This window comes from Pecten maximus, chromosome 5 (assembly GCF_902652985.1).
Source record: "Pecten maximus chromosome 5, xPecMax1.1, whole genome shotgun sequence".
NCBI classification, from domain to species: domain Eukaryota; kingdom Metazoa; phylum Mollusca; class Bivalvia; order Pectinida; family Pectinidae; genus Pecten; species Pecten maximus.
Window position 1 is genome coordinate 32268274 of NC_047019.1, and position 12892 is coordinate 32281165.

Genomic DNA, 12892 nt, shown 5'->3' on the forward strand with positions numbered 1-12892 from the left:
CCTACCCAGGGGCAAACGTGAGACCCCAGGGTCATGAAATTCACAATTTGGTAAAGCACCGAAGAGCCTTCATCTATGAAGAGTATTTGATTCTAACATATCTGAAGAGTAGAGAAGAAGATTTTTGAAATTTCAGTCAATTTGACCCTTTTTGGCCCCGCCCACCAGCCCCTGGGGGTCAATCAGGGCCAATATGTACATAACATCAAACTGTAATCCCATGCTGATAATTTGAACCAAGTTAAAATGAATTCCAATACAAATCCAACAAATAATAGTCAAAAATGTGATTTCCCTATATAAACTATAGTAAAGTTTACCCCCTCCCCAGGGGCAAACGTGAGACCCCAGGATCATGAAATGCACAATTTGGTAAAGTACCTTAAGACCCTTCCATCTATGAAGAGTATTTGATTCTACCATATCTGAGAGTAGAGAAGAAGATTTTTGAAATTTCAGTCAATTTGACCCTTTTTGGCCCTGCCCACCAGCCCCTGGGGGTCAACCAGGGCCAACATGTACATACCATTAAACTGTAATCCCATGCTGATAATTTGAACCAAGTTAGAATGAATTCCAATACAAATCCAACAAATAATAGTCAAAAATGTGATTTCCCTATATAAACTATAGTAAAGTTTACCCCCTCCCCAGGGGTAAACGTGAGACCTCAGGGTCATGAAATTCACAATTTTAGTAAAGCACCTTAAGACCCTTCCATCTATGAAGAGTATTTGATTCTACCATATCTGAGAGTAGAGAAGAAGATTTTTGAAATTTCAGTCAATTTGACCCTTTTTGGCCCCGCCCACCAGCCCCTGGGGGTCAATCAGGGCCAATATGTACATAACATCAAACTGTAATCCCATGCTGATAATTTGAACCAAGTTAGAATGAATTCCAATACAAATCCAACAAATAATAGTCAAAAATGTGATTTCCCTATATAAACTATAGTAAAGTTTACCCCCTCCCCAGGGGCAAACGTGAGACCCCAGGGTCATGAAATTCACAATTTGGTAAAGTACCTTAAGACCCTTCCATCTATGAAGAGTATTTGATTCTAACATATCTGAGAGTAGAGAAGAAGATTTTTGAAATTTCAGTCAATTTGACCCTTTTTGGCCCCGCCCACCAGCCCCTGGGGGTCAACCAGGGCCAACATGTACATACCATCAAACTGTCATCCCATGCTGATAATTTGATACAAGTTAGAATGAATTCCAATACAAATCCAACAAATAATAGTCAAAAATGTGATTTCCCTATATAAACTATAGTAAAGTTTACCCCCTCCCCAGGGGCAAACATGAGACCCCAGGGTCATGCAATTCACAATTTTGGTAAAGCACCACAAGACCCTTTCATCTATAAAGAGTGTTTGACTCCACCATATCTGAGAGTAGAGAAGAAGATTTTTGAAGTTTTAGTCAATTTGACCCTTTTTGGCCCCACCCCTCAGGCCCCTGGGCGGTGGGGACCATATAATTCACAATTTTGGTTGACCTTCAGCCATAGAAACTTTCTGCCAAATTTCATTGAATTTTGTTAAGTGGTTTTGGAGAAGAAGTCGAAAATGTAAAAAGTTTACGGACGCACGACGGACGACGCACGAAGGACGACGACGGACAAAAGGCGATTAGAGACCCCAGGGTCATGAAATTCACAATTTTGGTAAAGCACCTTAAGACCCTTCCATCTATGAAGAGTATTTGATTCTAACATATCTGAGAGTAGAGAAGAAGATTTTTGAAATTTCAGTCAATTTGACCCTTTTTGGCCCCGCCCACCAGCCCCTGGGGGTCAATCAGGGCCAATATGTACATAACATCAAACTGTAATCCCATGCTGATAATTTGAACCAAGTTAGAATGAATTCCAATACAAATCCAACAAATAATAGTCAAAAATGTGATTTCCCTATATAAACTATAGTAAAGTTTACCCCCTCCCCAGGGGCAAACGTGAGACCCCAGGGTCATGAAATTCACAAGGGGGTCTCTAATTTCTGTCAACTACTTCCGTTTTTTTTTTAAATGTGTTTTACAGACAGTAAAATCTTTAACCTTGCAAAAAAATAATAAGGATGCAAGTTACTAATACTACCACAATTATATATACGTTCTTGTAGTAAATGGAAAGCTAAAACAAATTCTTAGTTCTATCAAAGTTTATTATATTAGAAAAGCCAAGTACATATGTTGCACATACATGTAAATCATTCCTTCACATTAATTTTCAAAAGGAAAAACAAATCTCAAATCCTCCAAACTCAAACATGAATCTCAAAATCAATTGTACACAGTATAATATATCCATTGAGAAATTTGACACAATCAAAATTTGCAGTATTTTAAAGACAAACTTGACGTTCCTCGTTGTATATAATACAGTTCTAAGTACAAGGACTTTCTGTACAGCACTATATAATGGCAATTTACATGATTGTATAGTAAAAGCAAAGTAAGTAGTCTACCAACACCTCGAGTCTAATGTATACCATGAGTAAAACTAAAATAGACGACGAAATCTTAGAAGGAATGTTGGTGTTTTAGACGTCAATACAATTTTTCTGCTAAGAGTAACTGGGAAAGCAATAGGCATTACATGTAAGTGTGAACAGTTAAGATATAGCTATCAACTAAAACTGGTGGACATGTTAATTATTATATTGATTGTATGTGTAAAATGTAGCTTGAAGGCATTTCTAGGTTGTGATCACTTGTGAGTGTTAATACCTTATACTAAATAATAAACAAACAGAACATATTGAAATAAAAAATAATCAAAAACAACAGATGAAAAAAAACAAGCAACAAAAAAAGCTCTAATCAGAAACTGACGAGCATGAACATAACATAAGGTTGGTTTTTATGTATATCAGACCAACCAACTCAACAATATTTAATTTAAAAGTATTAAAGTATATCAGACCAATCAACTCAACAATATTTAATTTCAAAGTAAGTAAACCTTTTTACACAGTAACTCATGATACATGTGATTTGAAAGACTGTCTATAATAACATAACACAATTGGACCAACATTTTAACATTTCATTTTAACAAAATCAAACATGAGAAAGAAAACTGAAATAAAGATATGAAGTCAATACTGATGGGGAACAGAAAGCAAATCTCAAAAATAAATTTTGATGTTACAATAATAATTAAGTGGACAAACATATTAAGAAAAAATAGAACTAAAAAATCATTTTACAAGAAATCTAATTAAAGTGAAGGGGGGGGGGGGGGGGGGGGGGGGGGGATGATTCTGCATACTGTGCTAATGGTTATAATATTGCCTATAATCTCACTGTTTGCTATTTTGGTTAACAGTGAAACAATTAACTTCATCCAAAGTAAAATATATATTCAGATACTACATATATATAGACAAGAAATTCTTAATTAACAAATCACTTCACAAAAAGATGCATTGTCGACATGTGGTCATTAAAGTTCAACATTAGGTCTTTACCATTAGTTAGTGCTTTATAATCAGTGACTACTGTTTTCAAAAAACATTGTTATTACATACTCGCAGTTTTAAAAGTCAAAGTCATGCAAAGGAAATGTGCTTATAACATTACAAACATAACAATGTAAATAAAGATTCTGTTTAATAACCAAACTATTCTGTTTAATAACCAAACTATTCTGTTTTATAACCAAACTATTCTGTTTAATAACCAAACTTAATTTAACTATTCATATCATCATGTTCATTATATTTCATCATCTCGATAGTACCAATCCTTGTAAAATAGAAACAGCAGGTTCTATTCTAATGAATATCGACTGTCAATCAGCAACAAAAAGAACAAGTATCTACCTAGTACCCACTAATGTATAACATACTAATTAAGTATTGGGTACCAGTATCAAGTTCAAAGACCCTCATTAGCACATTTTTCAGTTTCCTGAATCAACACAGAAAATATATATGTATATAAAAAGTGAAGGATTTAAGGACATCAAATTCAGACATGAACAGCTTTAATTCAAATTGTTGCTTTTGTAGAAGCTTCCTATATTTTTTATACAGCACATGATTACTTACAAGGTAGTTACCACTTAACAGCAAGAACATCCATACTTTTTGAAATGTCAACAAAATTAATTAATGATCCTGATTCTATTCCTTCATTCCGTAAATAGATTGAAACAGAACACTTCTATTAAAAACAAGAAGTTCAAGTTTCATTAAAAATAACAAAAAAAATCATATCATCATTTCCCATGTTATCAACATGGGAATTAACAGCTTGTAATGTTATAAACACTAACAGTAATGAATGTAAGGGGCAAACAATTGTTGTACCCCTGCAGAATTTAAAACTTACCCCTGGTACTGATTGTCTGTAACCATTTTACCCTAACACATCGATCATATATATTATATACAATCTTCTGTATATTTAATATGTTCAATAACAATAATAAGTAATACACAGACACTTGTAAAAATAGAGATTATATATAGTTTTAGTACATTAAACATTATGTAGATAATAATAATGGTGGTTACAATAATGTGTTTGGTATTATACAACATCACTAAATCATAAATCTCCTGGTAATAAAGCATGTAGGAAAACACCAACATGGGGTAACATGTTGGTATACGAGTATGTGACTGGGGACGGGGTATAAAATGATTTAGTTATTGTCGCCACAGATTTGTTATAACATTGTTATCAGTTTGACATTACAGTAAAATTGTTATTCAATCCACATATCATAATACACTTCAATATGAGAAGTATTAGCTGATATTCTTTAAACATTAACAAACACATTAAAACTATACAGGCAGAGATCTGCTATTGTAGTATATCACATTGTACAGATACTGTAGCATATCACATTGTACAGATATTGTAGCATATAAAAATAACTATGATGTTGTAGCACATTACAAATAAGTATGATGTAGCAAATTCCATTAAATATCTACTACCAACAAACATACCAAGAATACTAAAACCACACAAGACATGTTTCTGAATTTAACATTATACAAGCATTGCTACAACATATAAAACACATTCTTAAACCATCGCGGCCATGTCAGATATTCCAGTCACATTACGTGTAGTAATGGCCGTATAGACATAAAACACATTCCTTAACCATCGTGACCATATCGGGGTATTCAAGTCACATTAAGTGTAGTAACAACTGTGACATAAAATACATTCTTAAACCATCGCGGCCATGTCAGATATTCCAGTCACATTAAGTGTAGTAACAGCCATATAGACATAAAACACATTCCTTAACCATCGCGACCATGTCTGATATTCCAGTCACATTACGTGTAGTAACAGTCACATAACTGCCTAGACATTCAGTAGCACTAGTACTAATATAATGATAAGTAGTGATTTCAAAATATAAAGCAATTAAATCACATTTAAGAAGATACATAAACAAGATGATGTAATTGTAAGTACAATGTTAGTCAGTCACATTGTTATATAATATTAAATATATTGGCTATGATGCTGGTTCCATAAGAACATGATACACTATATCTACATACTACAATATAACTACGACCATATCAGAATACCGACATTTCAATAAAACTCAATACTTATGACTTATAAGTCCAAAATCATTGAAATTCAGTAACACATAATAAAATACAACATCTAAGGTGTGTGTAAATAATTTTCTTAAAGGATATGTCTCCTTTTACACACATTGTATACTTCAATTGCATCCCATAATATCTGATATGCACAAGTCAATCATAACGATCTTTTTGATACAGGTGTCGACAAGACGTATCGACACATTATGACACTAGATGTCACTCTCTACCTCCTCTCCCTCGCCTTGCTGTTGTAGGCGTCGAACAAGAAGAGCCACACGTTGACACACTGTGACACCAGATGTCACTCTCTACCTCCTCTCCCTCGCCTTGCTGCTGTAGGCGTCGAACAAGAAGAACCACATCGTTGACACATTGTGACACCAGATGTCCCTCTCTACCTCCTCTCCCTCGCCTTGCTGCTGTAGGCGTTGAACAAGAAGAGCCACACGTTGACACATTGTGACACAAGCAGCTTCTCCTGATCGTCCCCGTCCAGTCTGGTAATGGTCTCATTAATCCAGTCTGGGAGGAGAGGTTCCTCGTCATACAAAGGGCTGTACAAGTAACCTTCCAGATTTCGGTGAAGGCTGAAAAGAATAAATAATAAACAATGTACCATGATTGATCTTCATTAGTAGTACAATGTGGACATTCCTTCACTAATCTATATATAGATAAACTGACACTTGTATGGCATAGTTTATAGACAGGGTTGACAGTACATAGGTTATACTTGCCTTTGTGATATTTCAATACATGCTCTGTAATGGTCTCTATGTGATTCTCACCTTTGACTACCTATATCATAATAATCTTCGTCGTCCTGGTTTTGTGGGATGGCGATCATCAACATGATGCACTCAAACAGAAACTCCAGGAGGAACTCCAACTTATCTGCCTGCAGTCCCTCACAGAAGTACTTCAGATTCTCTCTCTGTTGTACAGACAACTCCTTTCTGTACTCCTCTCCAAGACTGTCGAACACATCCTGTTATCATGATCAAAGAAAAGTTCAAACTTTCATTAACTGTATTAGATAAATCAAAGATTCAAATCATTTCCAATAATCCCAATGAAGGTTTGACCATACAAAGATGAAATGACCGTTCACGATCAAAGACAACCTTGATATAGTTTTCTTTATTTGTCTTAGTGGGTGTCCAAGAAAAGAATGGACTAAATACTGATAGATCATGGCAGTCTAAAACGACCAATGTTGATTATTGATGAGAAGATTTTTAGAAAGCCTACATTCATTGAGGTAATGATGGGCTAAAAACCACTTTATTCTTTACCTTTCTATGCTTTGCCAGGCACTTTGTCTTTTCTTGTGCTAGAGTAAGCCAAAGACACTGGACATGCTGACACTGACATACTGCCTTGGACTGTAGAAAAAAGACATACATTAATGATACATAGACAAAATCTTTGCATAATTAAATTTCTATACACGTATTAGGTTCATTTTAATTTTGACTTCTTCAACAGCCATGTATGTTTTGTGACTCTATATTACTTGTGGTTTCGGAGTGACAGTCAGTGTGAAAAGTCTAGGTGTGTGTGTACCCATGGGACTGACCAGTGGATAGGTCAGGTTTGAGGGTGTCATACCTTGGGACTGACCAGTGGGTGCGTCAGGTTTGAGGGTGTCTTACCTTTGGACTGACCAGTGGGTGTATCAGGTTTGAGGGTGTGTCATACCTTGGGACTGACCAGTGGGTGTGTCAGTTTGAGAGTCTGTGTCATGAAGGTGTCTAGAGAGTTGGTAGGCTCTTCCCCTACAGACTTAAGGAAGCTGATGGTGATATCCAGCTTGTCCAGACAGTCACAGATTTCAGGCAAACTTCGCAGTTCCTGACAAATCTGGTGTCGAACTGCAGCTCCCAGCTGTACCTGTTTAGATAATTAAAACATGACTATGAATATATATAATTTCAAAATATTGGTTATGTAGGGGTCTGGCTGTTAGACATTTACTATAACTGCAAGCTAACAATCTATTTATACCCATGCTACAACATAATTCAGATACTCTATATCTAAAAGTACTAATAGTCGAAGAGTGGTATATTCTGGAATATTAGGAAAATTTAGAGGTCACGCTCCAAAAATTAATGAGAACCTAAAATGTAAACTGTTTCCATAGCAACAGAAATTGTATCAAAAATTAGATTTATCCAAAGGACAAAGTACTACAAGGGCACTAACTTGATATATGCCTAGTTATATCGAAAACAATTTTGGGGATAAAAAGGCAGCTGAGTTCAGATGGATGGGCAGGACACCCACTGACACCTCATGTAGAGAGTGAAAATACTGGGTAGCCAGATCGAAAATAAAACTGTATTGTATACTTTTGAATATGGTTATCATATATATGAGGAGTTAATGTAAATTAATTCTAATTAGATATTAGACTAAGTAAAGTATGAAAATTGTAAAGATTTGAAAGGAGCACCAGAACATTTGGAGAGTCGGATGATTTTTCCTAATTACATGATTCTGTATCCAGTTGTTTTCTTTGTAGCTGTGTTGTGTGAGATTTAATAACAAAAACTCTGAACAGAATGACATTTGTCCCAGGTAGCAGAACCATACCTGTGGTATTTTCTCTCTCAAACTCTTGAAGACAACAGCATTTGTGACATCTGATCTGTACGTCATCACTTCAATCTGGAAAGCCAGAATAACAACATTATTTCTCTCCAATCAACATAACAAAATATTTTATATGGTAGATGATTAAAGGAATTGATTATCAATGACAAACTATACATAGTCTGTATCTTACCTCATCTATGTCAATGTCTGATTTTGCAAACAAAAATCGGTCTCCTAGTTGTCTCTCAATATTTCCAAAGTCATACTCAATCTTGGTGCCCTTGCCAACTTCAAACGAGTAGTTACAGTTAGCAAGGACGATGGGGAGAATGTCTCGTTCTGGATGGTAGCTGATCAGGTGGGCAGGACTAAGATCATGAACTTTGACCTTTGGTAAGTCGGTCATTCTGTAATGTAATTTAAATATGAAATCTGTATTCAGCTGTTGTGTAACCATTAGGAAATGGTCTGTTCAAGAAGGCAGATCATCTGGAGTACCACAGAAGACATTTTTAAACTTTAAGCTACAAAATCATTAATTTATAGTATTACGTATTCTCTAAAACAAGTGCCAATTTGAAGGTAAAGCACTTATATTTGGAATTGATATTACAACATTTGGTTTTGCTGTAAGTTCATAAACAACCTTGAATCTTTTGTAAAGTTGGGCGAACTGATGAACTCAGCATTGATATAAGATTTGCTGCGAGTTTTCAGTCATATTGAATGTTCATTGTCAGAGATTCTCCAATGACATCTGCTTTTCAGCAATATGATGTACTGTATGAACACAGCTATTTAACATCAACAAATATCAAAAGAAAACAGTTTTGATTATGTTAAACAAGTATTCTGAGAGCATTGCTAAAGCACTACATGTCCCCTATCGACCCCCACTAAAAATAGTAAGAGTGACCTTGACCCCAAAACCCTAAAACTTTAACTTGATCTGTAACTACTCGTACTGAAATTACATACCATACCTTGAAGCCAGGGTGAGAAAAGTATGGAAAACTGGGTGGACAGACAGACAGACCTATGGGTGGACAGACAGACAGACCTATGGATGGACAGACGGATGGGGAGGGAACCTATAGTCACCAGTAGTGTACTAAAATTGTGAACAGATTGGTTCCGAAAGGGATGTATTTTGACAATCAACCCTCAGGGTAAGACTTTGAACTACAACATATGTTCTCCCTTTGTGTTTAGATCAACCATTTTCACCTCAAGGAAAAGAATCTTAACCTACACTGTAAGGTGGGCAGACCCTGCTAACTCAGTGAGTAGGAGGGAAGGGATAGGTGTTTAACATATGTATTTATGATGTACTTACCTTTGTCGCTTGACCTTGCAGTATTTCTCCAGAAAACTTTTCTGTTTTTTCAACAGGAAGTACACAAGTATGTATGAACAGAGACCAGCATCTTTCATTGTAGGCAACAACAGAGAGATTGGTGTATTTCCTGTAATCTGCTGGGAACTGAACTCTTTGGACACCACAGCAATACCAGTAGTTGTTGGACAAGCTGAAAAATAAGAGGCCTCGGTCAGACTTTCACAAGATCATGAAATTCATAACTATAACACAGTACCGTTTGACATTATTATCTTTGAGGACAGTCTACAATCTTACAGTCTTAACTGGCACACCTTTAACTGGTACACCTGTAACTGGTACAACTTTAACTGGTACACTTGTTACTGGCACACCTTTAACTGGTCCATCTTTAACTGGAACACTTGTAACTGGTACATCTGTAACTGGTACACCTTTTATTGGTACACCTGTAACTGGTACACCTGTAACTGGTACACCTTTTATTGGTACACCTTTAACTGGTACACCTGTAACTGGTACACCTTTTATTGGTACACCTTTAACTGGTACACCTGTAACTGGTACACCTTTTATTGGTACACCTTTAACTGGTACACCTTTAACTGGTACACCTGTAACTGGTACACCTTTAACTGGTACACCTTTAACTGGTACACCTTTAACTGGTACACCTGTAACTGGTACATCTTTTATTGGTACACCTTTAACTGGTACACCTGTAACTGGCACACCTTTTATTGGTACACCTTTAACTGGTACACCTTTAAACTGGTACACCTGTAACTGGTACACCTTTTATTGGTACACCTTTAACTGGTACACCTTTAACTGGTACACCTGTAACTGGTACACCTGTAACTGGTACACCTTTTATTGGTACACCTTTAACTGGCACACCTTTAACTGGTATACCTTTAACTGGTACACCTTTAACTGGTACACTTGTAACTGGTACACCTGTAACTGGTACACCTTTTATAGGTACACCTGTAACTGGTACATCTTTAACTGGTACACCTTTAACTGGTACATCTTTTATTGGTACACCTTTTATTGGTACATCTTTAACTGGTACACCTTTAACTGGTTCACCTTTAACCGGTACACCTTTAGCTGGTAGATAACAGACTTATTATATATTTCTATGAATATCAATTATTCCCCAAATGAAAGTAAAAGAAGTCTGGGACTTACGAAAAGTTTCAAGAGCCTGCCGGACACAATTCCAGGCCTCAGCAAAATCTTGTATCAGCTGTCTTACCTCATCTTCCTTACCATCTACAACAGAAATGTATCCAGGGCTGAATTTATAGTAGATATGTTTGTATGTAATAGACTGGATATCTACAAATATCAGGTAGGTAGGAGGAGTAGTGTATGTAATAGACTGGATATCTACAAATATCAGGTAGGTAGGAGGGGTAGTGTATGTAATAGACTGAATATCTACAAATATCAGGTAGGTAGGAGGGGTAGTGTATGTAATAGACTGGATATCTACAAATATCAGGTAGGTAGGAGGGGTAGTGTATGTAATAGACTGGATATCTACAAATATCAGGTAGGTAGGAGGGGTAGTGTATGTAATAGACTGGATATCTACAAATATCAGGTGGGTAGGAGGGGTAGTGTATGTTATAGACTGAATATCTACAAATATCAGGTAGGTAGGAGGGGTAGTGTATGTAATAGACTGGATATCTACAAATATCAGGTAGGTAGGAGGGGTAGTGTATGTAATAGACTGAATATCTACAAATATCAGGTAGGTAGGAGGGGTAGTGTATGTAATAGACTGGCTATCTACAAATATCAGGTAGGTAGGAGGGGTAGTGTATGTAATAGCCTGGATATCTACAAATATCAGGTAGGTAGGAGGGGTAGTGTATGTAATAGACTGGATATCTACAAATATCAGGTAGGTAGGAGGGGTAGTGTATGTAATAGACTGGATATCTACAAATATCAGGTAGGTAGGAGGGGTAGTGTATGTAATAGACTGAATATCTACAAATATCAGGTAGGTAGGAGGGGTAGTGTATGTAATAGACTGAATATCTACAAATATCAGGTAGGTAGGAGGGGTAGTGTATGTAATAGACTGGATATCTACAAATATCAGGTAGGTAGGAGGGGTAGTGTATCATTTTCTACCATCAATTACATCATTAACAACATTTGTTCAGAGTACAACTCAAAATTGTTGTAGACAGCTTTCTCTCCCATCAACTACAGCATTTGTGAGTGAAAGCTTCATAAGACTATGAACAACTCAAATTTGTCATTGAAAGTGTTGTTTGTAAACAACAACTCAAGTTTTCAAACTTTGTTGGAGGAATATATAACTGTAACATTAACTGGAATGAAGGGATCACCTTGAATGAAGTCAGTCTGAACGTTTTCCACAGTGAAGGCTGTAGCCTCGGCCCTGTCCAGCTTCCTCTGGTATTTACTGATCAACATCCTCTGGAGGCGTAAGATGCTGGGAACAAGACGGATGGCTCGCAGGTGGCAATCCTTTAAAAGAAATGTTTACCCAAAACATGATTACCATCGCATATTTCTATTAAGGTCATTGATGTAGTCAATTCATAGATAGATGGCCCTATATGTATGTTTAGATGATATTGAAGTTTAATGACAAAACTATAACATACAACAAGGAGCTGCAAAGCTTGGCATTATCCCCCGCACCCCATCATTGGTATGAAAACCCAAATACATGACTTTGTATATATCAAGCTCAAAGTAAGTGTTATTAAGGAAACAGTAATTTGGAATTTTTGATAAAGTTTCCATGGTGACAGAAAAAATACCGAAAATGGAAGGTCCGCAATAGCAAAAGGCACACCTAGGGCACTAGTCTGATATACAATGTATACAGAAAGTTTCAAGGACCTGCATTGAACGGTTTTGGAGTTATAGCCCGGAAACATAAGGAAACAGTAATTTGGTATTTTTGATTAAGTTTCCATGGTGACAGAAAAAATGCCGAAAATTGAAGGTTAGCAAAAGCAAAAGGCACACCTAGGGCACTAGTCTGATATACAATGTATACAGAAAGTTTCAAGGACCTGCATTGAACGGTTTTGGAGTTATAGCCCGGAAACATAAGGAAACAGTAATTTGGTATTTTTGATTAAGTTTCCATGGTGACAGAAAAAATGCCGAAAATTGAAGGTTAGCAAAAGCAAAAGGCACAACTAGGGCACTAGTCTGATATATACAGAAAGTTTCAAGCAGCTGCGTTGAACAGTTTTGGAGTTATAGCCAGGAAACAGTAATTTGGTATTTTTGATTAAGTTCCCATGGTGACAGAAAAAACTTTTTTACCCGGTGAACTA

General features: G+C 36.3%; 1 protein-coding gene across 1 annotated transcript in view; it reads right to left on the reverse strand.

The window, feature by feature from the left end:
* Positions 1-4025: 4025 nt before the first annotated feature.
* Positions 4026-12892, reverse strand: part of LOC117328412 (E3 ubiquitin-protein ligase rnf213-alpha-like) — a 311982-nt gene continuing 303115 nt past the window's right edge. Inside the window, exons 77-85 of the mRNA XM_033885941.1 lie at positions 11924-12072; positions 10743-10826; positions 9543-9735; positions 8397-8613; positions 8204-8278; positions 7307-7498; positions 6901-6990; positions 6394-6593; positions 4026-6192 (exon numbers count right to left, since the gene is read on the reverse strand). Of these exons, the coding sequence (XP_033741832.1) occupies positions 6000-6192; positions 6394-6593; positions 6901-6990; positions 7307-7498; positions 8204-8278; positions 8397-8613; positions 9543-9735; positions 10743-10826; positions 11924-12072 (1393 nt within the window). The 3' untranslated portion in view covers positions 4026-5999. The remainder of the gene's footprint in view (positions 6193-6393; positions 6594-6900; positions 6991-7306; positions 7499-8203; positions 8279-8396; positions 8614-9542; positions 9736-10742; positions 10827-11923; positions 12073-12892) is intronic.